Here is a 27969-nt window from a genome sequence, read left to right on the forward strand (position 1 = left end):
CAGTAAATAATATTCTGATCATGCCGTTGACGCAGTAAAAGAGAAGAATTGCCAGAAATCAAGTGCCATCCACATGTCAACTAAGGTCCCTCTGTCCCTTGGAGACCTAACCAAAAATGACTGCAGTCCTCTATTCCGTGGCCTTTGAGATGCTTCCTTCATCACCCACCATGGTCCACCTCACCTCTCACCCCAATTCTGCAAACTCCCCTGACTTTACTTCCTCCTGCTTCTCTCTGTTCATCTTTCATATTTGCATGTGTTTCTTAGTTTGGTTCGACTCAGTCCAGATATAGAGCTTAGCCCTATCACAGTCTGTAAAAAAGCACCACTCGCCTTGTACTTTACATGAGCTCAACATCTTTTTACTAAAAATCTGGAGAGCAGCGAGGATTACCAGGACAGAACATGTGATTTTCCACTATCTCTTGGCTTTTACCCTCTGCTCTTTATGTTTCTTTCTTGTCCCTCCCACCTCCACATACTGCCCACAAAGCAAACTGCAAAGTCATCCTCTTGTCACTCATGAAAGTTCAATCTTATCACCTTTGAATGACGGACTTTCACCAACAACTACAGTTTTCTCAAAAAGTATTCTGACAGTTGAAAGTTTCTGTTTTGTTAAGATAGCATGAAGCATGTTCTTGTGAGTTTTGGAGACTGAAAAACAGAATCAGTTATCTGTCTTTAGTGGCAAAATGTCAAATAAATTAAATTGATAAACATCATTGACTTTTACAAAGCCCACCTGTACAATGCTATATAATGTCCGGAACTCCATTGATATGCTTTCCTTTAAACGTTGGAGCCTATACTTACCTGGCAGGGGAGATACCATGATCTCAAAGGTGGTTTTCCCAGGGCAAGGCTCATCCATTGCACTCCAAATGTGCTGATCCCTGCAATTTCCTCAAATGTAGGAAACCCAACTGCATAATGTGTGGCAGTGGGAGACTGTTCATGCTTTCCCCTGTTAAAAAAAAAAAAAAAAAAAAAAGCTGGAGCCTAATTCTCTCCATCTTCCCAAAGTGGGGCTGGACTTGATAACTTGCTTCTAATGAACACATTGTGCTGGAAGTGATTCCATGTGACATCCAAGGCTATGTCATAAAAAGGATAGCTTTCCTCTTTCTCTTTCTCTGGGGTAAGCTAGTCGCCATGTTGTAAGGACACCCAAGCAGCCGTGTGGAGAAGCCCCAGGATGGAGAGCCTAGCCTGGAGAAGAACCAACTTGCCAGCTATGGGAGTGGACCACCTTGAGTCCTCTAGCTTCAGCCAGGTCTTCAGTTGATTGCAGCCACGGCTGATATCTTGACTGCAAACCACCCAACTAGCTGTTCCTAAATTCTTGACCCATAGAAACTGTGAGAATAATAAATGCTTGTTGTTTATCCGGGGGTAGTTTACAGAGCAATATATAACTAATACTCATAGACACTAATACAACTTTCTTGGAAAAACAATTAGTTTTTGTAAATGAATGAATGAATGAACATTCAAATCAGAGCATTACCAAAGAAAGAGTTAACTAGGGGATCATTTCTTCTAGCAATGCTCTCCTGACTTCCCCAGATCCACGCTTCAAAAACTTTTACCTGTGGATGGATCATCCCGGGACTCAACTGTAAATGAAGATTCTGATTCAACAGGTCTGAGAATCTGCATTTTTAGCAAGACTCCAGGTAATGTCAACACTACTGGCTGATGACTTTCCGTTGTGGCACTTACCGTGGACTCCATTCATCCTGCCACCGGGTGTTCAAGTTATAGGTCACTTTGTGTCAGAGGCACTGGTGATATTGAACTTTCCCCAAGTCCTGTGCCTCTTGAAAACAGGGGAGATTACGAAACTACCCCTTCCCAACACACACCTTCAGTGTTCCAAAAAATGACTTCTTGCAAGGAATTCCTTTTCCTCATAAGATTTAGATAAGACCCACCGATGACCTCCTTGTTTACCTATGACAAAGTCAGACACGGACCTTCCAATTTCCATTCTGTGTCTCATGAATGATTAGCCATTGGTCCCCACTGGCCAGTGTGGACAAAGTATCATCAATGTGATTTGACCAAACTCTGCTTAGCCTCCTCACCTTCCCCCAGGCCCCTGGACTTTGGTCCTTTCTTGCATGTAGGAATGCAGAAAAGCCTCTCTATAAGACCTGCTCCAGAGAATGCAATGGCCACAAACAGAAATTGAGCCACTGTTTGATCATGCCACTGCCTCATCCCGCCCCTCACACGGTTCTTTGTAGCTTTCTCTACTCCCTATGAAAGAAAGACCTTTTTCTGCTGACCTCGGAGATGCATGCTGATCTCATGGTTACGGCACTCTCTACACTGCTATAGTCTCCTTCCCTAATGCTGCAGTTTCCTTTCCTAGAGCAAGAGTCTCCCTGCCTTTGTTGCAGTAATCCTTTTGCATATCATCTCTCCTTACCTGAATTCAATTTATTTTCTCTTTGCTTTTTTTTTTTTTTGAGATGGAGTCTTGCTCTGTTGCCCAGGTTGGAGTGCAGTGGTGTGATCTCAGCTCACTGCAACCTCTGCCTCCTGTATTCAAGAGATTCTTCTGCCTCAGCCTTCCGAGTAGCTGGAATTGTAGGCATGTGCCACCACACCCGACTAATTTTTGTATTTTTAGTAGAGACGAGGTTTCACCATGTTGACCAGGCTGGTCTAGAACTCCTGACCTCAGGTGATCCACCTGCCTTGGCATCCCAAAGTGCTGGGATTACAGGCTCGAGCACCATGCCCGGCTCCATTATGCTTTGAGGGATTTACTTCTTTGGGTTTGAGATGTAGATCCCTTGAAAATCTGGAATCTCTTGCCTGAATCTACAGGAAGAACTGCTTTTCCCACATGGTTGTAATCACCTCCTTAATTATCTGTGTCTCACAGTAGATTGTAAATAGGGACAACAGAGACTATGTCTGACTTATTTCTCATGTTCCCCTAGACTTTTACAAAGCATTTATGTGGGTAAGTGCTCTAAATGTGCTGAACAAGTGAATGATTATTAGAAATATTGAGGGTAGGTGCCATGTTTTGAGAGGCTGGAATATTTTAAAATGTGCAATTTACCTACATTGTTTAGGAAATTAATATAGATAAAGTTAGCCTAGTCATTTGACCATATATCTCTCCAAATTGTCCTTTCACTAAGAGGAGTCTCATATTCAAAATAGGCTCTTTGGATAATCAGCATCTAAGCTTTGTTTCCATTCTGAATGAGTCTCCACTAAGCATGGCCTGTGTCTCTGAAATAAAAGTCCTTCAGACTGCAGAATCTTAGCACTAGAAAAATATTAAGAGAAAAATTTGAAAGAAATTTCCTAAACACAGTGCTAGGAAAATTCAATCACAGGAGAAATCTTTTCCCACCGAGCAGTATATTGCTATCAGAACCTAGGAAATAATAAGCAAAGTACATTTAAATGGAAAAAAAAAAAAAAAAAAAAACTCCTTTCAGTAATTCTAGCTTTTGAAGTATGTATAGTAAGAAATTCAGAGCTAATGGATCAACTTTAGTGAGCCTAAGCAAAAACCAATTTGGAAAACCCACACTTCAATTAACCTGAAATGAAAACTGGGGTGACAGAAAAAAGATACAGAAGACATTAAATTAATGCTTTTGGTGACCCAAGAGACAAAAGAAGAAATAAATTTATCATGATTTACCTTTCACGTAGAGGGAAAAAAATCTGAATACCTTCCAAAATATTAATTTGTTTCCAAAGTGCTTAATGATTAGGTATATTCCTAAGTATTTTATTTTATTTTTTTGCAGCTCTTGTAAATAGGTAGATTTATTGATTTTTGCGGGGGTTTTTTGTTGTTTTGTTGATGTTGTTGTTGTTGTTGTTGTTTTGAGATGGAGTCTCCCTCTGTTACCCAGGCTGGAGTGCAGTGGCATGATCTTAGCTCACTGCAACCTCCACCTCCCGGGTTCAGGTGATTCTCCTGCCTCAGCCTCCCAAGTAGCTGGAATTACAGGCTCGCCATCACAGCCCAGCTAATTTTTGTACTTTTAGTAGAGACAGGGTTTCACCATGTTGGCCAGACTGGTCTCGAATTCCTGACCTCAGGTGATCTGCTCACCTCAGCCTCCCAAAGTGCTGAGATTACAGGCGTGAGAGACCATGCCCGGCCTGAGTTGTTGATTTGATTCTCATCTTGGATGCTGTTGGTGTGTAGAAGAGCTACTGATTTGTATACATTGATTTTGTATCCAGAAACTTTGCTGAATTCTTTTATCAGTTCCAGGAGCTTTCTGAAGGAGTCTTTAGGGTTTTCTACCTAAACAATCATATCATCGGCAAACAGCAACCGTTTGGCTTCCTCTTTACCAATTGGGTGCCCTTTATTTCTTTCTCTTGTCTGATCGCTCTGGCTAGGACGTCCAGTACTATGTTGAAAAGGAGTGGTTACAATGGGTATCTTCAAGGAAAACTACAAAACACTGCTGAAAGAAATCATAGACAACACAAACAAATGGAAACACACCCCAAGCTCATGCTCATGGATAGGTAGAATCAATATTGTGAAACAGACCACACTGCCAAAAGCAATCTACAAATTCAATGCAATTCCCATCAAAATACCACTATCATTCTTCACAGAATTAGAAAAAAAATCCTAAAATTCATGTGGAACCAAAAAAGAGCCCACATAGCCAAAGCAAAATTAAGCAAAAAGAACAAATCTGGAGGCATCACATTACCTGATTTCAAAGTATACTATAAGGCCATAGTCACCAAAACAGTATGGTACTGGCATAAAAATAGGCACATAGACCAATGGAACAGAATAGATAACCAAGAAATAAACCCTAATACTTACAGCTAACTGATCTTCAACAAAATAAACAAAAACATAAAGTGGTGGAAAGACATCCTATTTAACAAATGGTGCTGGGATAAATGTCAAGTCACATGTAGAAGAATTAAACTGGATCTTCATCTCTTACATTATACAAAAATCAACTCAAGATGGATCAAGAACTTAAATCTAAGACCTGAAACTATAGAACTTCTAGAAGACAACATTGGAAAAACTCTTCTAGACATTGGCTTAGGCAAGGATTTCATGACCTAAAACCCAAAAGTAAATGCAATAAAAACAAAGATAGTTTGGACTTAATTAACCAAAAAGCATTTGCACAGCAAAAGGAACAATCAGCAGAGTAAACAGACAATCCACAGAGTGGGAGAAATCTTCACAATCCATACACCTGGCAAAGGACTAATATCCAGAATCTACAATGAGCTCAAACAAATCAGCAAGAAAAAAACAAACAGTCCCATCAAAAAGTGGGCTAAGGACATGAATAGATAATTCTCAAAAGAGGATCTACAAATGGCCCACAAACATATGAAAAAATGTTCGACATCATTAATGATCAGGGAAATGCGAATCAAAACCACAATGTGATACCACCTTACTCCTGCAAGAATGGCCATAACAAAAAAATAAAAATCAAAAAATAGGCCTGGCATGGTGGCCCACACCTGTAATCCCAGCACTTTGGGAAGCCGAGGTTGGTGGATCACCTGAGGTCAGGAATTTGAGACCAGCCTGAGCAATGTGGTGAAACCCTGTCCTGTCTCTACTAAAAAATACAAAAATTAGCCAGGCGTGGTGGTGCATGCCTATAATTCCAGCTACTCAGGAGGCTGAGGAAGGAGAATCACTTGAACCCGGGAGGCGGAGGTTGCAGTGAGCCGAGATTATACCACTGCACTCCAGCCTGGGTGGCAGAGCAAGCCTCTGTCTCAAAAACAAAGCAAAACAACAACAACAAAATAAATAAATAATAGATGTTAGCATGGATGCAGTGAACAGGGAACAATTCTACACTGTTGGTGGGATTGTAAACTAGTACAATCGCCATGGAAAACAGTGTGGAGATTCCTTAAAGAACTAAAAGTACATCTACCATTTGATCCAGCAATCTCACTGCTGGGTATCTACCAAGAGGAACATAAGTCACTATATGAAAAAGATACTTGTGCATGCATGTTTATAGCAGCACAATTTGCAATTGCAAAAACATGGAACCAACCCAAATGCCCATCCCATCAATCAACGAGTGGATAAAGAAACTGTGAGATACACACACACACACACACACACACACACACACGATGGAATACTACTCAGCCATAAAAAGGAATGAATCAATGGCATTCACAGCGACCTGGATGAGTTTGGAGGCTATTATTCTAAGTGAAGTAACTCAAGAATGGAAAAACAAACATCGTATGTTCTCAGTCATGTTTGGGGGCTAAGCTATGAGGATGCAAAGATATAAGAAAGACACAGTTGACTTTGGGGACTCAGGGGGAAAGGGTTGAAAGGAAGTGAGGGATGAAAGACCACAAATTGGGTGCAGTATATATTGCTTGGGTGATAGGTGTGCCAAAATCTCACAAATCACCACCATAGAACTTATTCGTGTAACCAAGCACCACCTGTTCGCCAATAACCTGTGAAAATAATTTTTTTTTTTTAAAAGATGCTTAATGAGACTTTTGGTCTACTTACTGATCAACATGTGGTGGTAAACAGTTTGAAAATACAGCTCAAATTATTTTCTCCCTGTGTCTGTGCCCTTTTGCAGTGTGAGTTTGTAGCTCCTGGCAACAGAGGTATAGTTTTTTGTTTTTTTGTATGCGTGTGTTTTTCCCCACCTGTTGTATCTCAACTAGCCTGTGACTTACTTTGACAAGTAGAATGAGGCATATGGGATATTGTGCCAGTTCCAAGTCTAGTATCAAGAGGCTTTGCACATTCTGTTCATTCTCCTGGAACCATGCCACTACCATTAAACCAGCTTGGACTTTTCCTGATGATGCTGGGAGCCATGTGGAAGAAAACCAAGGTGCCCCAGCTTGCTCACAGCCAGTTCTGGAAGCAAAAGCATCTGGCCTGCCTGCAGCAAGCCGAAGACTCACTAGTGAGCTCAGGCAACACAGGCCAAGTCAGAACCACTTGGCTGACCCCTGGAATAATGAATGGTTGCCTTAAGTTTTTGGGTGTTTTTCCACACAGCCATAAAAACTGATAGTTCACCCGTAAAAAAGATTCACTCATTAATTGTCAAAGAAATTAAAACTAAACCAGCGAAGCAGACCATTTATTGTCTATGAGAAGGATGAAAATAAACAAGGATGTTAATTCACAGAGTTTGTAATTATATGGAAAGCTGGAAGGTGCAACTTTTTTAGAGGACAATTTGGCAATATGTATTAAATTTTCAAATGTGCCAGCTATTACTCTTCTTGGATTGTATTCTAAAAAAATCACATAAATATGTGATGATTAATTAACCTCATTTATAATACTAATGTTAGAGAATCAATGTGAATGTTCTTCAACAAGCGATGTGTTCTTTAAAAATATTATGTTATATCCATACAATGGAGTACTGAGCAGTCATTAAAAATGGTATTTATTTATGTTGATATGGACAGACTGCCACATTATTGTCACTGCTATTAAATAATTATTAGAATAATAGAATATTTCTATTTTTAACATGTAACAAAAACACTATGAATAGAAAGTGTTTAGAACAATATGCTTTGAAATATCAGCTATTATTTCTAGGAATGAGATTACAAGTGATTTTCATTTTCTGTTTACACATCTAAATAATTTAATTTTATTGATTGATTAGTTGATTTGTTGAGACAGGGTCTCACTCTGTTGCCCAGGCTGGAGTGCATCACAGCTCGCTGCAACCTCTGCCACCTGAGTTCAAGCGCTTCTCCCTCCCAAACAGCTGGGATTACAGGCGTGAGCCACCATACTGGACTAAATCATTTAATTTTAAACAAAAGTATTTGTCATGCATAAATTCTGGAAAATTAAGTCTACTTTTTAAATGGTTTTAAACTCCTTTATTAGGTACAACATTAAACTAAATTGACCTGTTTAATTACAGGTCTTTATTCTGAAGAATGCATTTCTTTGTTGCTGACAAAAACAAGGAAATGGTTTCTTCAGAATAAATAAATGCATTCTAATTTTAAATGAGTATAAAATTGGGGCCGGATGTGGTGGTTCACGCCTATAATCCTAGTGCTTTGGGAGGCCCAGGCAGATGGATTGCCTGAGCTCAGCAGTTCAAAACCAGCCTGGCCAACATGGTGAAACCACATCTCTACTAAAATATAAAAAATTAGCTGGGTGTGGTGGTGGATGCTTGTAGTCCCAGCTACTCGAGCAGCTGAGGCATGAGAATCGCTTGAACCTGGGAGACAGAGGTTGCAGTCAGCCAAGATTGTGCTACTGCTCTCCAGCCTGGGCAAAAGTGTGAGACTGTCTCAAAAAAAAAAAAACAAAGATGAAAGATTCCTTATTTGTTTTTGTAAATATAAGAGGGAAAGTTTCCCATACACCAGGAATGGCCTGGAAATAGCAGTATATTAATCAGTAAACTTTGGTGTTCCAAACAGAGATGTTTGATCCAGAAAAATTAAAGAACATTCATCATGACACAGATTTGTTTTTCCATTTAATCAAATCAAGAGGGCCTTTCAAGATTTTTGTAAGAGGTCTTAAAATAAAGAGGAAACTTGCACAAATTAATCAACAGCATTAATCAAGTGCCTACTGCGTACAGGAATTATTCTGGTTGCAAGTGAGAGACCTACAAATCTAAAATGGTCTTTTTTTAAAAAATGAGTTTACTCGCTAATGCAATTTAAGAGTCCAAGAATTAACTCTTTTCAGATGTGTGACGTAGGACTCAATGTGACCAGGACTGTTTCTATGTTTTTCTTTCTTGGTGTTGGCTCCTCCTCGGGAAGAATCTCTCTTGTGATTGCTTCCAAGATGGGTTCCAACACACTTCATCATTCAGACCCAGTGGGAAAAAGACAGTGTTCCTCCCAGAACAGTTTTAAAACATTTCCTGATGTGAAATCATGTGCCATCCAATTACTCTTCCTGGAAGAGTAAATATGCTTGCTGTTTTAAACTAGAGGTGGGATTCAGCTCATCAAATCACAATGCTCAAGAGAAGTGACTGAGGAGCTTTCTCAGAGGACAATTACAGTAAACTGTTATAGCTAAAGAAAAGTGAATGGATTCTAGGTGGTAAAATTAATAGATGTTCACCGAGGTCCTCTAGAAGATTATTTAGAGAATAAAAAGACATTTAAAATGCATTCCTAGCCACAAAATTATCACATAGAAGCAAGGAATAAACTACAGATACACAAGAAATAATTGCAATTAAAGACTCGGAATTCTAAATTTTCACACAGAAGCAGGGAATAAACTACAGATACATGAAAAATAATTGCAATTAAAGACTCAGAATTCTAAGTGGTAAGTTAGTTGTACAAATAACAAATGCATCTCAGAGGAGAAAACATCACTGTGTGTTTCAATGATTAGCCAAATGTTATCCCTTCATTTAATGGCTTTGGTAATAGTATGATGCTTTAAAATGTTCCTGCTCAATCCAGGCTTTTTTGAATTCTTCAGTTTTAACCATGTCATTAAGTGATTGGTCTTTGGGTCTTAGACTCAAGATGTGAGGTTTTGAAATAATTTTCCTGTGATTGCAATAAAGATAATAAGTTGATTATCATTTGAAATGCTTTTCCATTGAGTTTTAATACCTTTCTTTTTTACTTTCTTGAACATATATAATGGAAAACATCTTTGTAATTATTCCCAAGTACTGAAACTTTAATCTCCATTGTGTAATTGAAATTTTCTCTGCAGCTAAGTGGTTTTTCTGGATCCTTAACAGGCTAAGAACATCTAAATGCTGATCATTTTCTCAAGGGAAAAGAGGAAAAACATATACAGGGAGAGTGATAAGTCTTTGTTGTCTTTGTTGTAAAGAAAATTCTCTCTTCAGTTTCCATTGCCATTTTTTTGTGAACCTTTTCTAAAAAACACTACTTTTTTCTTACTTAAATGATTAAGTATCTATGCATTAAACAAATATTTATTGAATGCAAAACATCAGTATATGCCAGCATAATAGAAGCTGTACTAAAAGCTGCATATATACATTAAACAAATATTTATTGAATGCAAAACATCAGTATATGCCAGCATAATAGAAGCTGTACTAAAAGCTGCATATACAGTGGTGGATAAAACAGTCATAAGTCTCTATCATCAAAGAGTTTATAGTCTAGGGAAGAAGACACAAAATAAAAAAGCAAAAAAAAAAATAGAAAAAGCTATTGATACGTGATTATATATTATAACATATTATTGATATTATATGTTGTAATAAACTATAAAAGAATTAACAAATGCAATGATAGAAAATAATGTAGTGTGGGCAAGGTGCGATTGAGAAACTTAATTTGATAGGATTTTCATAATGCCTCTCCGAAGAAGTGACATTTAAATAGAAACCTAAAGGATGAGAAGAGCATGTGAAAAGCAGAGTAATAAGTGCTCCGTGTAGGAGATTTAGAGTTCCCTGCAAGGGGAACAGCTCGAGCAAAGGTCCTGGGGTGTAAATAACTTCTCCATGTTTAAGGAACAACATGGGGGAACGGCATGCCTGGAACATCAGATGGCAAGTTGCAATGAGGTATGAGGTGCATTTGGAGCGGCAAGTAGAGATCCAACCATATGGGGGCTTGTAGGCCCATGATCAAGAATTTGGATTTTGCTGAAAATCTAAAAGAACGCCATTAATGTGTTTTAAGCAGTGAAGAATTACGGCCTGATAGATATTTTTAAAGATAACTCCGTCTGCCATGCAGTGAATAGTTTGAATGAGGCAAAGCTGAAAATGGAAAGGACAGTAAAGACGCTCCTATAACACTTAGCCATGGCTTATTTCAAGGTGTGTGTAGGAAGCAGTGCCACCAGGATGGGTTAATGGATTGGATGTGGAAGGTGAATAGAAGGGACGAAGGTGCCAGTTTTCTGGCTTAAGTTGTCAGAGAGGTGGTGGTTTTCCGAAACTGGGAAGATGCATCAGTCAGAATCTTGGCAGGAAACAGATGGTACACTCAGACAAGAACACTGATGAAAGTTTAATGGCAGGTGCTGTTTACAAAGGAGTGGACAGAGTTAAGAGAAACAAACAAGGGATGGCAAAGGACTCCAGAACTAGCAAAGCAAGAAGCCATTATCGTTCCTAGGTCTGGAAGGGCAAGTGGAGTAGTCAGTTCCTGAAACAGAGTTGTAGTTGTAGCCACAGCTTAAAAAAAAAAAAAAAAAAAAAAAAAAAGTCACGTGAAAACTGTGACTTTTATGTAGAAATGCAGCCACTACCAACTCAAGGCTGGCAGGAAGGGAACCAGGGAACTCAATACCCCAACTTTTCTTTCCTCCTGCCCTCCAATCTCCTGCCCTACCCCACCACCAACAAATCCGAAATAGAAGCCAAAATCCAAAGTTGACCACTGATGCAGGCTATACAGGTAGCAGCATCCTGGGCTCAAAGCAGGGTGGAGAAAAGTTCAGAGAGAATAGAGGGTGTAAATGGAGAATACTCAGTACTGACAACTAGTAAAGGAACTGTTTTGGGGAGTGGGAATCAAAAGTCACATTTTGTATTCATTACGTTTGAGACACCTGTGGAATATAAATTGATATTTCATGTAGAAATATGAGTCTGCAACTCGGAAAAGAGATTTGTGTTGAAAATTAAAATAGGGAAGTTATCAACATCTAGGTTGTTTTTAAAGCAATAGGAGAGATGTGAAAACTGAGACAATTTAGAGAGAGATTTAAAAGAGAAGGAGTAAGGGTTAGAATCCAGTATTTGGATGTAGAGTGAGAGTCTAGAAAGGTAGGGGAAAAATTAGAATAGTGGGATGTCAAGAAATGCAAGAATGGAAAGTAGCAGAAGATATAGTAAGTAGGTAAGTATGTCGAATGCAACTGAGAGGTCAGTAAAATAAATATAGAAATGTGTTCATTGGAGTCAGTGAAAGTAATAGACAATCTTTGACTCCTTTTTTACTTTTCAAAATTATATTTTTAAAAATCTTTAGGCCAGGCACAGTGACTCACTCCTGTAATCTCAGCACTTTGGGAGGCCAAGGTGGGTCGATCACAAGGTTAGGAGTTCGAGACCACCCTGGCCAACATGGTGAAACCCTGTCTCTATTAAAGATTCAAAAAGTTAGCCAGGCGTGGTGGCACAAGCCTGTAATCCCAGCCACTTGGGAGGCTGAGGCAGGAGAATCACTTGAACGCGGGAGGCAGAGGTTGCAGTGAGCCAAGATCGCGCCACTGCACTCCAGCATGGGCGACAGAGAGAGATTCCTTCTCAAAAAAAAAAAAAGCTTTAAACAACTTCACATGTTTTATAAAAGTATATAAAGTACACTAAATTTTAAAACTTTAGGAAACAACAGCAGTCCAAATGATATTTTTAAGCATAGATTAATAAAATCAGGTCCCCAAACAATGTGAGCAACAAGTTCTACCGCAAAGAAACACAAGGCCCAGACATATTTATAGGCAAGTTTTACCAACCCTTAAAGGACAAATCACTCCAATCGATTAAGAAATCTATTTCCTTGATCTTCATAAAGTGATCCTATAATTCACATGGAAGAAAAAGGGCTAAAAAGAGTCTAGAAAAGCACTTTTCAAAGTGTGATTAGAAATTCTTAAGGGTTCCCAAGAACCTTTTGGGAAGGGTCAGGATGGGGTCCATGAGGTCAAAACCATTTTCATAATAATGCTGAAACGCTATTTGCCGTATTCACTCTCATTCTCTCATTAGTGTACTGTGGAGTTTTCCAGAGGCTACACAATATGTGATATCATGCAAGACTGAATGAAGAAGCAGGTAGGAGGCTATCTTCAATTAGACAGATATGATAATCTAGCTATCTTCTATTAAGCCCGACATTTTTTAAAATGGCAAAACTGTAAAGTAATGTTTACATTACTACATTATTTAGAAGAATGTCTTCTTCTAAATGTTTGCTTTGGAAAATTTATTACTTTTATTTTTTAAATGTTATATTAACATGCAATGGGTTTACTAATATTACTTTTAAATGAATTCATAAATAAGCATTAAATAACTTTTAATTTCTACTAGAGCAAATATTGATGGATATAATCCACATTTAAAAAACTCTTTGGAATTTTCAGTAATTTCTAAAAGTGTAAGGGGTTCCTAAGACAAAAAGTTTGAGAACTGCTGACTTAGCATAAAAAAGGAAGTAAAATAGAGGATAGGCTTTTATCTGAATATCAAGACTGACTTGATAAAGTAAAGCTAGGGTAGTTGAATATATAGCAGTAAAAATTAAAATATCTATCCTTTGCCAGTTTCGGGCTAGGAGGTGAAGAAAGAACTCTCACACGTTGCTAGTGGTATGGCAAATGGTTCAACTGCTTTGGAGAGTGATTTGGCAATGTTGAAGATACGCATAACTTAGGGCCTAGTATTCTGGCTCTACGTCTAAAACCCTAAGGAAATTCAAGCGCATGTGAACAGAGAGATAAAAATATGAATTGCAGCACTGTTTTCAATAAGGGAAATCTGGAAACAACCTATGCATCCCCCAGTGGAAATGCGAAGGAAACACAGCAAGCCCAGAGCAAGTCACCCCTTGGAAGGGGAGCCAAAGCAATGGGGAGGGAAAACAAAAGACTTTCAGTTGTATCTGTTTATTTATGAGAAAATAAGGGAGGGAGGGAAGGAGGGAGAAAGAGAAAGACTGAAAACACAGCACAATGTCATCACTGAGTTAATCTGTGTGATGTGTGCATAGGAGTTCGATGTGTTATTTATTCTTCTGAATGTTTGAAATACGACATAGTAAAAGCAAGCTACTGGGACCACATTCATTTGCATTCTCATTCTGTATAATGCACACAGTGAAACTGGTTGCCTACAAAGAGAATGTTAAAATTTAAATTCAGGTACAAAGTGGTCTAAATATACACCACAGTCTAGCTCCTCCTAACACTCTGATAGTGTTAAAGGAAGTTTTATTTGTTGTAGGTTTTATAACCAAGCTATTTGAAGGAATGCAGTTGAAGCATGGAGATCAGAGTGTTTCAATCTTCTGGTGTCTCTTAGGAGGTCCCATATGTTGGAATCATTGTCAGCCAGAAAAACATCCGCTACAAAAGTGCATCCTTCTGGGGGAAGTCAGTTTGCATAACTTATCCCAAGAGTAAATTCAGACAATGGGGCAGCATCAAGAACGGGCAATGACATCACCCTGGTCTGTGTTCATCTCCATTCTTAACCCAGGTGGACCCAAATAGTATCAGCCAAGTGGATTGGTTTGAGGAGTTATCAAAATAGTTTTGTCTTGGTTTACTCCTTGGGATAGCAGGGGACTAAGCAAGCTACTTTCATGGATCATTATTCCAAGCGTCCAACCTCCAAATTTCTAGATAGCAGAGTAGTTCCTAGCTAAGCAGTGAGGTAGACAAAGTATGAAACACCATAATTTGTAAGATGAAAATTTATGCTAGTATTAATTATTGTTTCTATTCAATTCCACCTACATTCATGAAGCATATATGCTATGGTTTGAATGTTTTCATCCTCTCCAAAATTCATGTTGAAACTTAATCTCCAATGCAATATGTGAAGAGGTATGGCCTTTAGGAGGTGATTGAGTCATGTCATAAATGGAATTAGGTGCCCTTATGAAAGGGCCTGAGAAGGGGGTTCATCTCTCTTGCTCTTCAGCCCCTTCTTCCATGTAAGGACACAGTATTCATCCCCTCCAGAGGATACAGAAACATGGTACCATCTTGGAATTGGAGATTGAGTCCTCACCAGACACTGAACCTGCTGGTGCCAGGATATTAGACTCCCAGCCTTCAGAACTGTGAGAAATAAATTTCTGTTTTTAAAATAAATTACCCAGTCTGTGGTATTTTATTATACCAGCACAAATGAACCGAGACAATATGTTTTGTGAAGGCACTGTGCTAGCCTCCTTGCTAGTGATTAGGGAGAAAAAAACTAAATAAGACATTCTCAACATACACATCTGTACAGGTAGTTGGCGCAGGTAAACCAAATTTTATTTATTTAAGTTAGCACTGCCAACTGCATTTCCATAAGAGGACACAGAAAACTGCAAAAAAAGGTTCTTGGACTCTTTCCATAACACTCTAAAGGTCACTCTTGGTTATGTAAATAGAAGTAGTATAACATATGTTAAGGGTTGAACATTTGTCGCCTTCCAAACGCACGTTGAAATTTATTGCCATTGGAATGGTACTAGGAAGAGGGATGTTTAAGAGGTGGTTAGGCCGTGAGGTCTCTGTCCTCATGAATAAAGTCATGTCATTATCATGGGAATGGGTTCCTTATAAAAAGATGAGTTTGTCCCCCTTTAGACTCTCAGTCACTCACCTTTGGCCATGTTATGATGCAGCAGAAGTCCCTCTCCAAGTGCCAGCCCCTCAATCTTGTACTTCTTAGCCTCCAGAACTGTGAGCCAATAAACTTCAGTTCATCTAAATTCCCAGTCTGTGGTACACTGTTATAGCAGCATAAATGAACTAAGACAACATCTATTGGCCTACAAATCTCAGATTCTTTTTGTGATTTGGTGGAAATGGAGAGAGGGAAAGTAAATTTGCATGGAGTTAAGTAGGCTTCAGTGAGGAATAACATAAAGCCCATGACCCTTTCTCTTTAGATGATTAGAATTATTAGGAACTCTGAGGTTTTAGGATAATGTCAGTCAAAGTTCTCTTGTAGGAAAGGACCTTAAAAACCCAAAGAAAACGAGAAAAGTAAGAACCTGTACTAGTGATCCTTGTTCCACACAGAATATATAGAGCATCATGAGGAAGGCCTCTAAGACAACTCCAGACCCAGCCACCCCATTAATGTTAGCTTGTCAGTAAAAACCATAATCACTTGTACCTTGGAGATCTGTGTGGCAAACAGAACCAGGGAGGCAACTGGTCTTTAGCTGCAACACTGTGTCACAGCAATAGAAGCCACAGCAGTTGAAAACCAAGCCTAGTTGGTGGGCAGATCACATGGCCTGGCATTTGTAAGCAAGAGCAACCAAGCAAATAAGGCCAAGTAAGCTTCTCAGGATCTTGGACCATTTAGGATGATGGGGTTCATAAAAACTTGGTGCTGGATTTCCTGCTAACATAAATATATGGAGTTAGAATAATCCACTGTAAAAGGGGGATTGTTATATTTATACCCCACCCTAGTGCAGGGGGCCATACTGGTTATACTTACATATCCCAAGAACATCTCAAAACAACCCATTTGAAGGGCGTAGCACTACTATAGAGGTCTGCAACTAGTGCTAAAGAAACATTATGAAGAAAGCCAATCTTTATAAAAATCCTTGGAAATCACCGTAACTGACAAGAATAGAGACAGTTAATAAATGGTTATGTATTGTTCAATAATTTCATGTTATGTACTGAAAATACTGTATGCAGAATCACATTAGCTCTACCTCCCAAGAGTTACTATGAGTAATCCTGTATACAAGTGTTAGAAGCCAACTTTGTCAGTAGTGTGAAATGTAGGCATTTTAGTTCAGACTGTAAAATTAAAATTTTAAAGATAATGTTCTAGATTCTAAAGAGAAAATGTGTAGCCCCCAACAGAGTATGCTCCAGTATGATACACATCAACTATGCCCACAAAGATAGTGCCAAATACTATATGTACTTGGATAACACAATGGAAAACCTGTAAGCAATTGGATTTGCCTCTACCAGCTTGGAGTAACAACCAGGGCCAGCTATACAATTTGTGGCACTCCATCAAAAATGAAAATGTAGGCCTTATTGCTCAAAAAAGGAACAAAAAGGGATCTTTTTTAAAGTACCTAAAATATAAAGCTTTTTCCTTTATTTCAAAGTCTCCCCATCTTGATTTGCCATGGTGTTTTTTATTGGCCACTTGCATTATTTTTCCATTGCTGCATAACAAATTAGCAGCTTAAAACAATAGCCATGTTTTCTGATATCGTTCGTGGGTCAGGAGTCCAGGCATTGCTTAGGTGGGTGCTCTGCTCAAGATATCTAAAATAGTCAGATGTGTAAAATCAAAGGATGGAATGGTGGTTGTCAGGGGCAGAGGTGAGGGGGATGTGGGAAATTATTAATCATTGGGCATAAAGTGTCAGTCAAGCAAGGTTAATAAGCTCTAGAGAGCTGCTGTGCCTATAGTCAACAAGAATGAATTGTATGCTTAAAAATCTGCTAGAAGCATAGATCTCGTGTTAAATGTTCTTATCATAACACAACAAAATAAAATAAAATAAAAGGGAATGTAATCTATTGATAGACTCTGATTCTGGAAATGGTATTATAAGGATTGAAGAAACATTATTTTTCTGAGATTTATGTTGAAAGTCTTTCAGTTTCTCTATGAAAGTGAGAAAGGCAATGAATATGGAAAACAGCCTGTTTCCTCATCTATATTAATACTTAGCTCACAGGGTTCTGGTAAAGATGAAGTGAGATAGTGGAAGTCCTTCAAAAGTTGTAAAGTGCTATTAAGTATAAGAAGACATTAGTGTTAAAATTAATGAAAACAACACATCAACAAATTACTTTTTTATTAGCAATCCTATTTGCCAATGAAAAATGAAGCTATAATTTTAGTAAGATCCTGCCTTCTCACACTGGTTTTTAGAGGTGGACAGTCGGAACTCACACTGTGATCAGTGAGGTAGGAAGAGGGCACCAAGAAATCACTGCAGAAAAGAAGCACTAGAATGGAAGGAAGTTTCCCCTGAAAATGTAAATTCTGCCCTCCGACATATTTGGCTTCTGGCTATTACAGAGCATATCAAGGATATAGAGTACTTTGCTAACAAGAAGCATGCATGTTCATACTCAGGACTTCTTTTTTTTTTTTTGGAGATGGAGTCTCACTTTTGTCACCCATGCTGGACTTTCTCAGGAGATTACAAAGATCTTTTACCTCAGGTTAATAAACACTATCCCAAAGTACTCGGAAATAGTCTTAAAAAGGTTGGATATGCAAGAAACAATTTTCAGGCCAACTCTTTTGACAATAGACTCCTCTGTATCTAAAGCAATCCACTATTTGTTATGTCATTCTGAGGCCAGAATTCAGTCCCAATTCCCTCCACAAGGTTGACGCTGAAATCGTTAAGTAATGAGATATAGTACTCAAGGCAGCTGATGGGTGTGAGACTCTCTGTGATTGAATAGCTTCCTTTAATAAAACAAAATGTGAAGTGCTCCAAGGTCTTTGGTGAAGAAAAGCTGAAGGAAAAATCTTTGGGTAGAAAGAAGGGATTTTTCTAAAAGCCCCTATGTGTTTTTTCTCAGTCTTTTGATAATGCAGACTCCAGGGGTATGCTGCACCCCCTTTAGGATTTCTGCTCAATTATGAGCCACAGCCAAAGTCATTTCCTATTGCTCGTATGGATCAACTAGAAGATCCTTCAAAAAGAACAATATTAAAACCAAGAAGCACATAGAAAGGGACACAACATACAGTATCTAAATAGTCAAGCTACAAGTATAGGTTTCTAATCCTGCAGTAACCAACTGACTTACTGACTGATGGACCTCTTCTCTTCCATGTTCTTTCTGAATATGACCTTCAGTTGTTACCTTGTCTCACTATTGCTCAGGAGCTCATTTAATTTCCTGTGCTGCCCCGTTCCTGGAAAGCACAAACTTCCTTTCGATTTAAAACCCAAATATTTTCATGGATTTCTGCTACCAAGCGCTTCACTACTTACAGTATCTGGCCTGAAAGCTAAGTCTCATCCCTTCCCAACTTGTTCTGTAAGTTTGTACATATTTTATTATGATGCATTATGACAGCTCCTTCCCCACTCACCCCATCTCCACCCCAGTCCTCAAGGTATTCAAAGGAAAGAATAAACATTTATTGTGTACCTACTATGAGAAAACATGGAATATATAAACAGGAAAACAAATTGTTTAGGAGGTTTTAAAACAACCTCCCATAGGAGGGGCTACTTACCTAGGTTTGCAGGGAAACTTATGCTTCCCAGCACTGATACACCACTTTCTTACTCTTTTAGAACATTTGTCTTTACTGGGGACCTGGATCAGAGTTTCCTTTCTTTCTGTATAAAGGACATTTTGTAGTCCCCTCTCCTGAGTACTCTGCACAAAGCTAGATGCCCCACTTTGCTTTATATTTTGAGATACTTCTTCTGCTTGGTTTTGTGGCTCTGCTCTGTGACTTAAAGTCTTCTTCCCTGGCCAGAAATCTGTGCTGCCTCTTTTATCACCATGGATTTCTTTTGCCTTGCTATGTTATAGGAAAGTTGTTTAAACCTTCCGGAAGGAAGAGTTGATTTCTTGACTGAAGTTTTAATTGAAAATACATCCCCCTAGGCTGGAATACAGACACCACGGTGCATTCTCTGTAATATCACTAAATACATCATCTAACACTCACTCACACTGTTATATATGCTATATATGTTATTTGACTCAATCCTGAAACCAATTCTATAATGAAGAAAGTCTCCAAGGAGTAAAATAATCAAGGATGCAAACGCCATTTGTCTGCCTCCAATGACCAGGCTTATAACACTTTAATTTGCATGAGGGTTAGTAGTCCCTCCAATAACATTGAGACAGTTTGAATATATGTTTTGGTGTCAAAGGTGAAAAATAGTTTTTCTCTTTGGTCCCAACACTTATTCTAGTAGATAATCTTGAGCCCACCCCAGCTTCTTCCCTGTCCTCAGGGTTCTGCTTTTCCCTCTGTTGTCCCTTAACCTGTTTCTATGCCCAAGCCCTGCTGACCAGCTTGAACTTAATCTGGGGCTCTGTTGGAAGATACCATCTTCTCATTTCTCCAGAAGCACTCTCATGGGGCTGTGCTGAAGAGTGGATTTGTAACGAATTTTTTCATCAACATAATCCCAACTGCTTTGTGTCTTCCAGAAGTTCCTCAAACTGGGTGTGTTGTCCACCACCAGCATTTTTGTCTTCCAGGGCTACTCTGGGTGCATTCATATTTTTACATCGGTCATTTCAGTGGAATTTTGGAAGGAAAACACTATAACCTTTCCTTAGTACACAATTTTGAAGCAAAACCTCTTATCTAAGTTTTCTAATTTTTTTTCTAGAATGAGTATAGTTCAGTATAACAGAGATCTGAGAAGAGTTTTTAAAAATAAGGAAATACTTCTAACACTATGGCTTGGCACTCCAAGCTAATGAAGATCCTCCTGAAGTCTGTTACTTCCTGGCATGTCACTTAGGTCTCCAGAGAAAATCACTTAAGAAAGCCTTAGTCCTTGACCAAGTAAAGTTTTCCTTGTATTGTTTTAAGTTAAAAATAAGAAAAGAATGACTCAGCAAGTTTTGGCCTATATACTGTCATTCTGTACAACTCCCTAAATATTTAAATCCAAATTAAAACATAAACAGCCTGAAGAATGACTTCTCTAAGCCTAAGGACAGTTTGATGCAGCAAATTTAAATATTATTTATATGTTGCTTTGCTATGAAATTTATTTGCCTTGCCAACAACACAGTGTGGTAATTTAAAAGCTGGGTTTTTAAATTAACAGTCTTGACCTATATTTTGCTACCAATAAAAGTCTGGTTCCTAACTATAATTCCATACTAAATTCACTGCTTGTACATGAAGAAAAATCTAAATTAATTGACATGTAAAGGGGTGGCTCTCAGCACAAAGCCATAATAATTGCATGACAGAAGTTTAATATCATTGTTCTTTGTATCTGAAAATGTCATCAATAGCATGCATATGACTGAAGGGAAAAAACCCAGCGTATATTCTATGCATCTGCACAGCCCTCTGCAAATGTTTATGGGAACAGTTCAGAGGGCTTATTATTGGCGGTTGGTTCCTAAGCTATAAACATTCAATATTACATAGAGGTAGGTCTTAACATCTTTTCTGTGGCTCACTTTGCATTTTAGACCCTCTCCTACCCAGCTTTGTCCATAGCAGTTTAGATATCCATGCTATTCAGAAGACCTTTTGGAAGGTTTGCAATAGCTTGATTTTACAATGAAATGACAGTCTCCCTTACTTGTGACTTGAAATACTATTTCATGTTTCAATAATTTTAAGCAATTAAGGAGATAAATAAGTCTCCATGAATAGTATATATTACAACATTCTCTTAAAATAAGCTTACAGATTGTAGAATTAAAACATGGACTAGAATTTGTAGAATGCAATAGGAAGCACTAAATACATGAAAACAGATATTTTTTGACTAGAATTAGACTAGAAGAAACAATTATCCCAATTCTAGAAATAAGTATTCATGGATTAACTCAAAGAGAAGCAGATTCAGCTGCTCAGTTTTGTAATTTAAAATGCATTACGGAGGCCGGGCGCGGTGGCTCAAGCCTGTAATCCCAGCACTTTGGGAGGCCGAGACGGGCGGATCACAAGGTCAGGAGATCAAGACCATCCTGGCTAACACGGTGAAACCCCGTCTCTACTAAAATAATACAAAAAACTAGCCGGGCGAGGTGGCGGGTGCCTGTAGTCCCAGCTACTGGGGAGGCTGAGGGAGGAGAATGGCGTAAACCTGGGAGGTGGAGCTTGCAGTGAGCTGAGATCCAGTCACTGCACTCCAACCTGGGCGACAGAGCGAGACTCCGTCTCAAAAAAAAAAAAAAAAAAAATGCATTACTTCTTTGGTCTTGTTGTACCTTAGACATGCTAAATTAATCATTTTATGTATTCTTACCACAGACAATGACTTACTCTCTACCAAATAAAATATTGGTTTATAAGGAATTACTTCTCTGATGATTCTGATATTGCTTATATTTTTAGTTTCTTCCATAGTAATGACAAATTGCTATTAAACAATTTACACAGTTGATATCATTAAACATCTAGTTACAATACCTGGTATTAAGATATTTTGATTTTGTGAAATGTTATACTATATGCTTTGTATTTTAGAAAAATTAAGATCATAGCCACTAGCCATAGAAACCTTTCATATTTCAAAAATTTTAGATATAATTTCTCTGCCTATTATTTTCAATAATTTAAAATATTCAAAATGTCATGACTACTTACTACTGCTCATTTATAACCTAAAATCATCTGTTGTTCCTATTTTTTAGAACTCTTATTATGCTTAGCATTTGAGGCTATCTGTAATCTGGCACTTTCCTTGCTCAACAAGTGTCCTTTCTACCACTCTGTAGCATGAATCTATCATTCTATTCAAGATAATATTTTAAATTGTCCCATAAATATAGCAGGCTCATTCCCATCATCATTCTTTCATTCATATTGCTCCCCAAAATGTAACATCCTCTTCTTTTTACCATCTATCTATATTCTAGTATTATGATCATTCAGAATACCTATATAATTACCTGTAAAGAAAGGAAATTAGAACCTCACTTCATACATTCAAAAATGTTAGATATATTTAAAAGTCTAAAAATTAAAGTATAACACAGCTAAAGGAAAATATATATAAATATTTGAACACAGAATAAAGTCTAAATATAAAACCAATGGAATAAATTATAAATTATCACTGGATTTCATAAAAACAAATTTTCATACACTAAAAATAACCATTGAACAAACTGAAATGACAAGAAACTGAACTCCTATATCAGAAACTGTATAGAAAGACACCTTTTTAAGTTCTCCTTTCCAAATATTTCAGAGAACACCTGAAGGCCATTTATATCAAGCAAAATAAAAATATTACAGTCAAACATATCTCCGATAAGGATTTTCTGCAGGTTTATTTTTAGGGAATCTGCTTATTTTTGCTGCTTAATTCTAAACCCTCCCATTAGGTATTTTAAATGCCTGGGCTTCATTTTTTTCAACAAATGTTTTTATTGCACTGCAGCCACATGCCAGGAATTGTGCTAGATACAAAAATATACTGATGCGTAAAGCAAATATGATCCCATCACACAACTGAAGGCCAGTGGAAGATAAACTTTAAGTAATCACACAAATTGTGGTTTTCAAAGAAAAGGTGCAGAGCACTATGACAGCATATAAAAGCAACTTCACCTATTGGGGACATGGGATATGTGTATGTCAAGAAGACTTCTTATCTACATACAACTGTAAGCTCTTAAAACAGCAAGGGCTCTATCATAGAGAGATTCTGCATCTTTCTGCATCTAACACAGTAAGTCATCTATATTTGTTAAATAATTTGTTCCAATTAAAATTTGAGGCTGTCCTTACTCACTAGCCTTCTTTTTTCAGTGGTGTGCATGAAGTCAGCTTTAGAATGATCAATACTGTAGACACTTTAAGAGAGACAATTTAGAAAGATATACTTTTATTCTTATGATTAAACACTTTAAAAAGAAATGTTTATATTATTTAATAATCAATATTATCAGATTTGATGGTAGAATACTATTTAAACATCAAAGGAGTAACATTCATATTTCTTTAAAAAATTATTCACATAATTCATGAACTAAAACAGCTTTAAAATTTTTTTCACTAACAGTATACATAGGTTGTTGAAAGTTTTTTAAAAGCATGTATTTTTACACTGTGTATCCTGGAAGTTTATTTATTACTAATTCACAAATATCTTTGCATTGCTTGGAAATATTTAGTGAACCAACATCATCGTCTTCTTCAAAGTGATCTAATGTACTGCTATCCAGGACATTAAGTTCTAGTTCGGACACATTTGAAGGCAGGTAAGAACTCACTTGGGATGTTCCTGGTGACTCGCTTTTTTCTAAAGATTTCCAACAACTACTGGTTTTAACAGAGATGTCTTGACCTCTATTTGTAATTTTAGAATTGTGCATACTGTTTTGATCTATCCGGTTTTCTTTTTCTTCAGTCCAATGTGATGAAGATAAATCACTAGCCGAGATGCTAGATGCTTCCTCCAAACTTTTATCCTGAGTCTTTGAAATATGACATTTTCTATACGAGTGGACAGGTGACCCAGCTGAAAAAGGTGGGCTAAGGATAGAACACTTGTCACTACTATCTTTCTTTTTGGACACTCTTGTTTCACTAGACTTCCTTGTATATTGACTATGTTTTGGATTTTCTGTCCTTGAACTGCTATCATGAGCTTTACTTCTGCTGGTGTCCTCAGTGGTACAGAAATCTTCAGAATAGCAAGGGCTAGACAAGTCATCTGAATACTTTAGTTCTGAGATGTTTTCATAGCAACTATTTTTACCTGGTTTATTGTCACTTATATCAGCCACAAGAATGTCATTATCTGTGGTTTTGACTTGTCTAGTATCTATTTCTTTATCTACAATTCTGTCAACAACAGCATCCTGTAGGAAAACACACGGACTTTGGATTTTCATTTCCACATTTCCTCCCAAAATATTTGTAGGGGTAAGCCTTTCTGGAATAATGGAATTTGCAGGACTCACAACTTCTTCCAATGAAACATTATTGATTCTATTTTTACTACAATCAACTGTCTTTTTCCCAGTTGCATATTTCAGTTTAGTTTCTTTACTTGTTCTGGGATCATCAAAAACTCCACTGATTTGTCTTGAGGTATCACTATTTTCAGTAAAAGATGCATCTGAATCTAAATACTTATCTTTAGGCAGTTGTGGCTCCTGACTTTGTTCTGCAGAGCTTAATAGTTTAACTTTGGATGATGGAATTCTGAATTTTGTACCCAACATTTGTGACTGTGATTTTCTATATAGTTCTCTTTTTTCATGTACCACCAACATATCAGGATTTGTCAGCTTTAAACGTAGTCTTAGTGTATTTGTTAAGCCATAAAGTAGCCTCCCTTTTGGAACTCTTTTTTGGAAGGTACCACTGCTCTTTTCAGAATATTGATCTTTCTTACAGTTTTCAATTTGGCTCTTTTTATACTGAAGACTCACTGACTTTTCACATCCCCCCATAGAACGTTTATCCTTCTTGGATTCAGACTGGTATGTGGATTTGGCAGAAGATTCGGGTGACTTCTTATCCTCAGTCCTGTATAACCAGGCTAGGTGAGGATGTATATGAGCAGGACTTGTCACAGGTTGGTCATATAACAAGGACAACTCAACTAACAAAGCATTTAACAAAGGCAACTGCCTTATTGTATTAATTCTATTTTGTTCAGTTTGACATGTTTGATTAGTTGCTCCTATATCCTGAATATGTGGAGGATTTACAAGCACTGGAGGATGCTCATGTGTTGCAGAACTTGGATGTTTTACACAACTCCTGTGTGTTGGGGGATTTACACGCTTTTTTTCAGGAGAAGCACCATCCAATTCCTCAAGTACATTCATTTGAGGCTCAATGGTGATTTTAGCCTGTGCAAGGGGCGGTTTTTCTTGGGTCAAGTTAGTGTAATACAAAGGAGGAGGGCAAAATATATTGGTCTCCATGTCCAATTCTGTGACTTCCCCATTTAGGGAGCTAACATTTCTCCCACTGACAGCACTTGAACATGTAACAACAGAACTGGTTTTGCCATTCTCCACAGAACCCACATTATCAGATTCAGCCTTACTTTGGAGAACTATTTCCTTCAAATCCTTCTGTGCCTCTGGGATTTCTAACTCCCCCGGCGGCCTATCAGCCTCTCTGGGGCTTGGCTGTGAGGCTGGCTGCTGTAGCTGCTGTCTTTCCTGCTGGGTTTCGGGACTGACCTCCGCTCCGCCTCCTGTGGGGGTGACGGTGAGGGGCCGCTCAAGTTGGCCCAGCAGGCGGCTTCCCAGGTCAGTCAGGCGGTAGGCCAGTGCAATATCCCCAGTCTGCTCGCCTACTTGATTATGCAGGGGAAAACGTCCCCGGTGACGGTGGGAGCATCCGGAGGCGGCCGGCCCCACAACCCTGTGGGCCGCGGTGGCCAGCGAAATGTCGCAGGCCCCCAGGAGCTGTGGGGTGGGCGTCGGGAGCCCGGGGGGCAGCTGCAGCAGCAAGGTGGCAAGCGGGGTCCGCAGGAGCCGGCGGTGCAGGGTAGCAGGCTGCAGGCGGAAGAGGCAGGACTTGCCGCGACCGAAGCGGATCACGCCGGGCCACGGTTCGGGGGCGGGAGCGCCGGGGCCGTCAGGAGGGTAAACCAACAGCGTGGGGAAGTCCAGCAGGCGGAAGGCCACCGCGGGGCACAAACCGCGCGGCGACGACGCCTCCCCCTGCTCCTTTTCCTCCTCTTCCTCCTCCTGCTCCACTGCGGCAGCGGGGGGCGGTATCAGCCGAGCTTCCAAACGCACCCAGTCCACCAGCAGCTCCAGTGAGAAGAGCCGCTCGGCCGGTGAGCCCGCCATTGCTGTTGCCCCAGGAAACGCCGCCACGGGCTCCGCAGACCGGAAGCTGAAGCCCCGGGCTCTCATGAGAAACTGGAGCAAAAGGCATCGCTCCCTGCTATCTCGCGAGATTTGCGGAAGCGCTCCTGCAGGTCCCCGGCGGTATCTGCTTTGGGAGTTTTGCTGCTCAGTGTATTTGGCCCCTTTGTATGCATGCGTGGTGTGAGCCTTTTTTTGCCTCCAGACTTCTATTAAGACAGTTGCTGATGATAATGCTGAGGATATAAGTGATAAAAGACAGTGAGTTTTTTGGGTAATGGTTTTATCACTGCAGATCTTATGTAATTTGGGGGTCAGATCAATATACCTGAGGAATATTGAAAGAAAATCAGGACTCTCCTTCCTTTCCCATGCTAAAAAAGAGCCACGTAGTTAACTGTCCACAGTGGGCCTTCTCTGTGTCTGCTGTTCTACCCAAAAGATGGTGATACTGCTCTCATGGCCGGGGAGCCCCTGCCTTGTAAATTAGAATAGTACAGAGACACCCACACCACACACACACGGAGTGTGAATACACTGGCAAAAACTCTCCTTGGCTGAACTTTGGTCAGGCTCATCTAAGTCTTCTTTCCGATCAGGCTTTGACCTTGGCTTCCAATCCTGTGGAGCCTGAATCACCGAGTTGTAGCAAGTCTTGCTATAGCTGTTGAGAGAGAAACCCCAACCCTTCATACCTGATTACCGTCGATACCTGATCAGATTCTTCATTTTCTACCATTAGTATCTGACCACCCTGGCCTGTCTTCAGCAAATAACCTATTAGGTCTGTTTAATCAGAACCCTCCCACCCCTGATGTTTCCTATTAGTAAGTTTCCATCCACTTGACCCGACGCCCCTTTGGCTTTAAATCCCCACTTGTCCATGCTGTATTTGGAATTGAGCCCAGCTCTGTATTGAGATCTCTTTTCTCTTATTGCAGTAGTTCCTGAATACAGTGTTTTTGCCACTTCAGCTACTGTCTGGCCCTGTTTTTTATTTGACAACATTTCCAGCTAAGCCGTCATGATGCATGACAGTAATGTTAATGATCCCATCAATAAAACAAATGTGTATACATAAATATACACACACCTCCAGAGACACAGAGAACTTACTGCGCTATCCAGATATTTTAAGAAACATACTCCTAACCTCAATGAGCTAGCCAGCTAGGAATCCAAGGCCAGTATATGGAGAGCATTGAATGCCATGGTAAAGAATTTGGACTACATTCTGTATAAATTGTTTTAATTGAATAAGTACATCATATCAATATTTGGAAATAGCATGAGGAGGAATACAAAGGGTGGATTCTACTAGTTAGAAATTGGATTCAGAGCAATCTATTAGAAGATTACTGCAGTGGTCTAAGAGGCAGATAATTATGTCCTGCACATGGTCAGGACTAGTGGAAATTAAAAAGAGGTGGCAGAAGAGGCATTTGTGATGGAGGAATTTTAAAATTTGGCGAATGGGAAAGAAAAGTCATGGGTGAAAAATTTCTGCTACTGAAGGTGAAAATATTGAGGAGGCGCAGATTTGATGGAAAAAAAAAAAAACTTCGAGTTTTGGGATATGTAGAGTTTGAAGTACCTGCTGCTGGGCATTATGTATGTACAACTTTATTCAGCTTTATAAATTATAGTTAAATTATATTGCTTCCATGCTCAGAATAACATTGTGAAGCTCAAGAGAAATTCAGAACTGGAGGGATATGATGCTTTAGTGTGAAGAGTCATTGCAATATATA

At 38.9% G+C, this 27969-nt stretch overlaps 1 protein-coding gene and 1 non-coding gene across 2 annotated transcripts; one reads left to right on the forward strand and one right to left on the reverse strand.

The window, feature by feature from the left end:
• The first annotated feature begins 811 nt into the window (after nucleotides 1-811).
• On the forward strand, nucleotides 812-973 carry LOC117076893. The gene has a single exon (XR_004434524.1). It is a non-coding gene; the product is annotated as a U1 spliceosomal RNA (small nuclear RNA).
• A 22277-nt stretch (nucleotides 974-23250) lies between these two features.
• MAP10 (microtubule associated protein 10) lies at nucleotides 23251-26898 on the reverse strand. Its single transcript, XM_033197337.1, has one exon. It carries the CDS (start codon nucleotides 26264-26266, stop codon nucleotides 23480-23482), a length of 2787 nt encoding a protein of 928 aa, XP_033053228.1. The 5' UTR covers nucleotides 26267-26898; the 3' UTR covers nucleotides 23251-23479.
• Nucleotides 26899-27969: the final 1071 nt, after the last annotated feature.

Source organism: Trachypithecus francoisi, unplaced genomic scaffold, assembly GCF_009764315.1.
Source record: "Trachypithecus francoisi isolate TF-2019V2 unplaced genomic scaffold, Tfra_2.0 Lachesis_group5, whole genome shotgun sequence".
Lineage (NCBI taxonomy): Eukaryota > Metazoa > Chordata > Mammalia > Primates > Cercopithecidae > Trachypithecus > Trachypithecus francoisi.

What these genes read in the sequence shown, in the direction of transcription:
- MAP10 (XM_033197337.1), bottom strand. Translation starts at nt 26,266, where the DNA reads ATGAGAGCCCGGGGCTTCAGCTTCCGGTCTGCGGAGCCCGTGGCGGCG.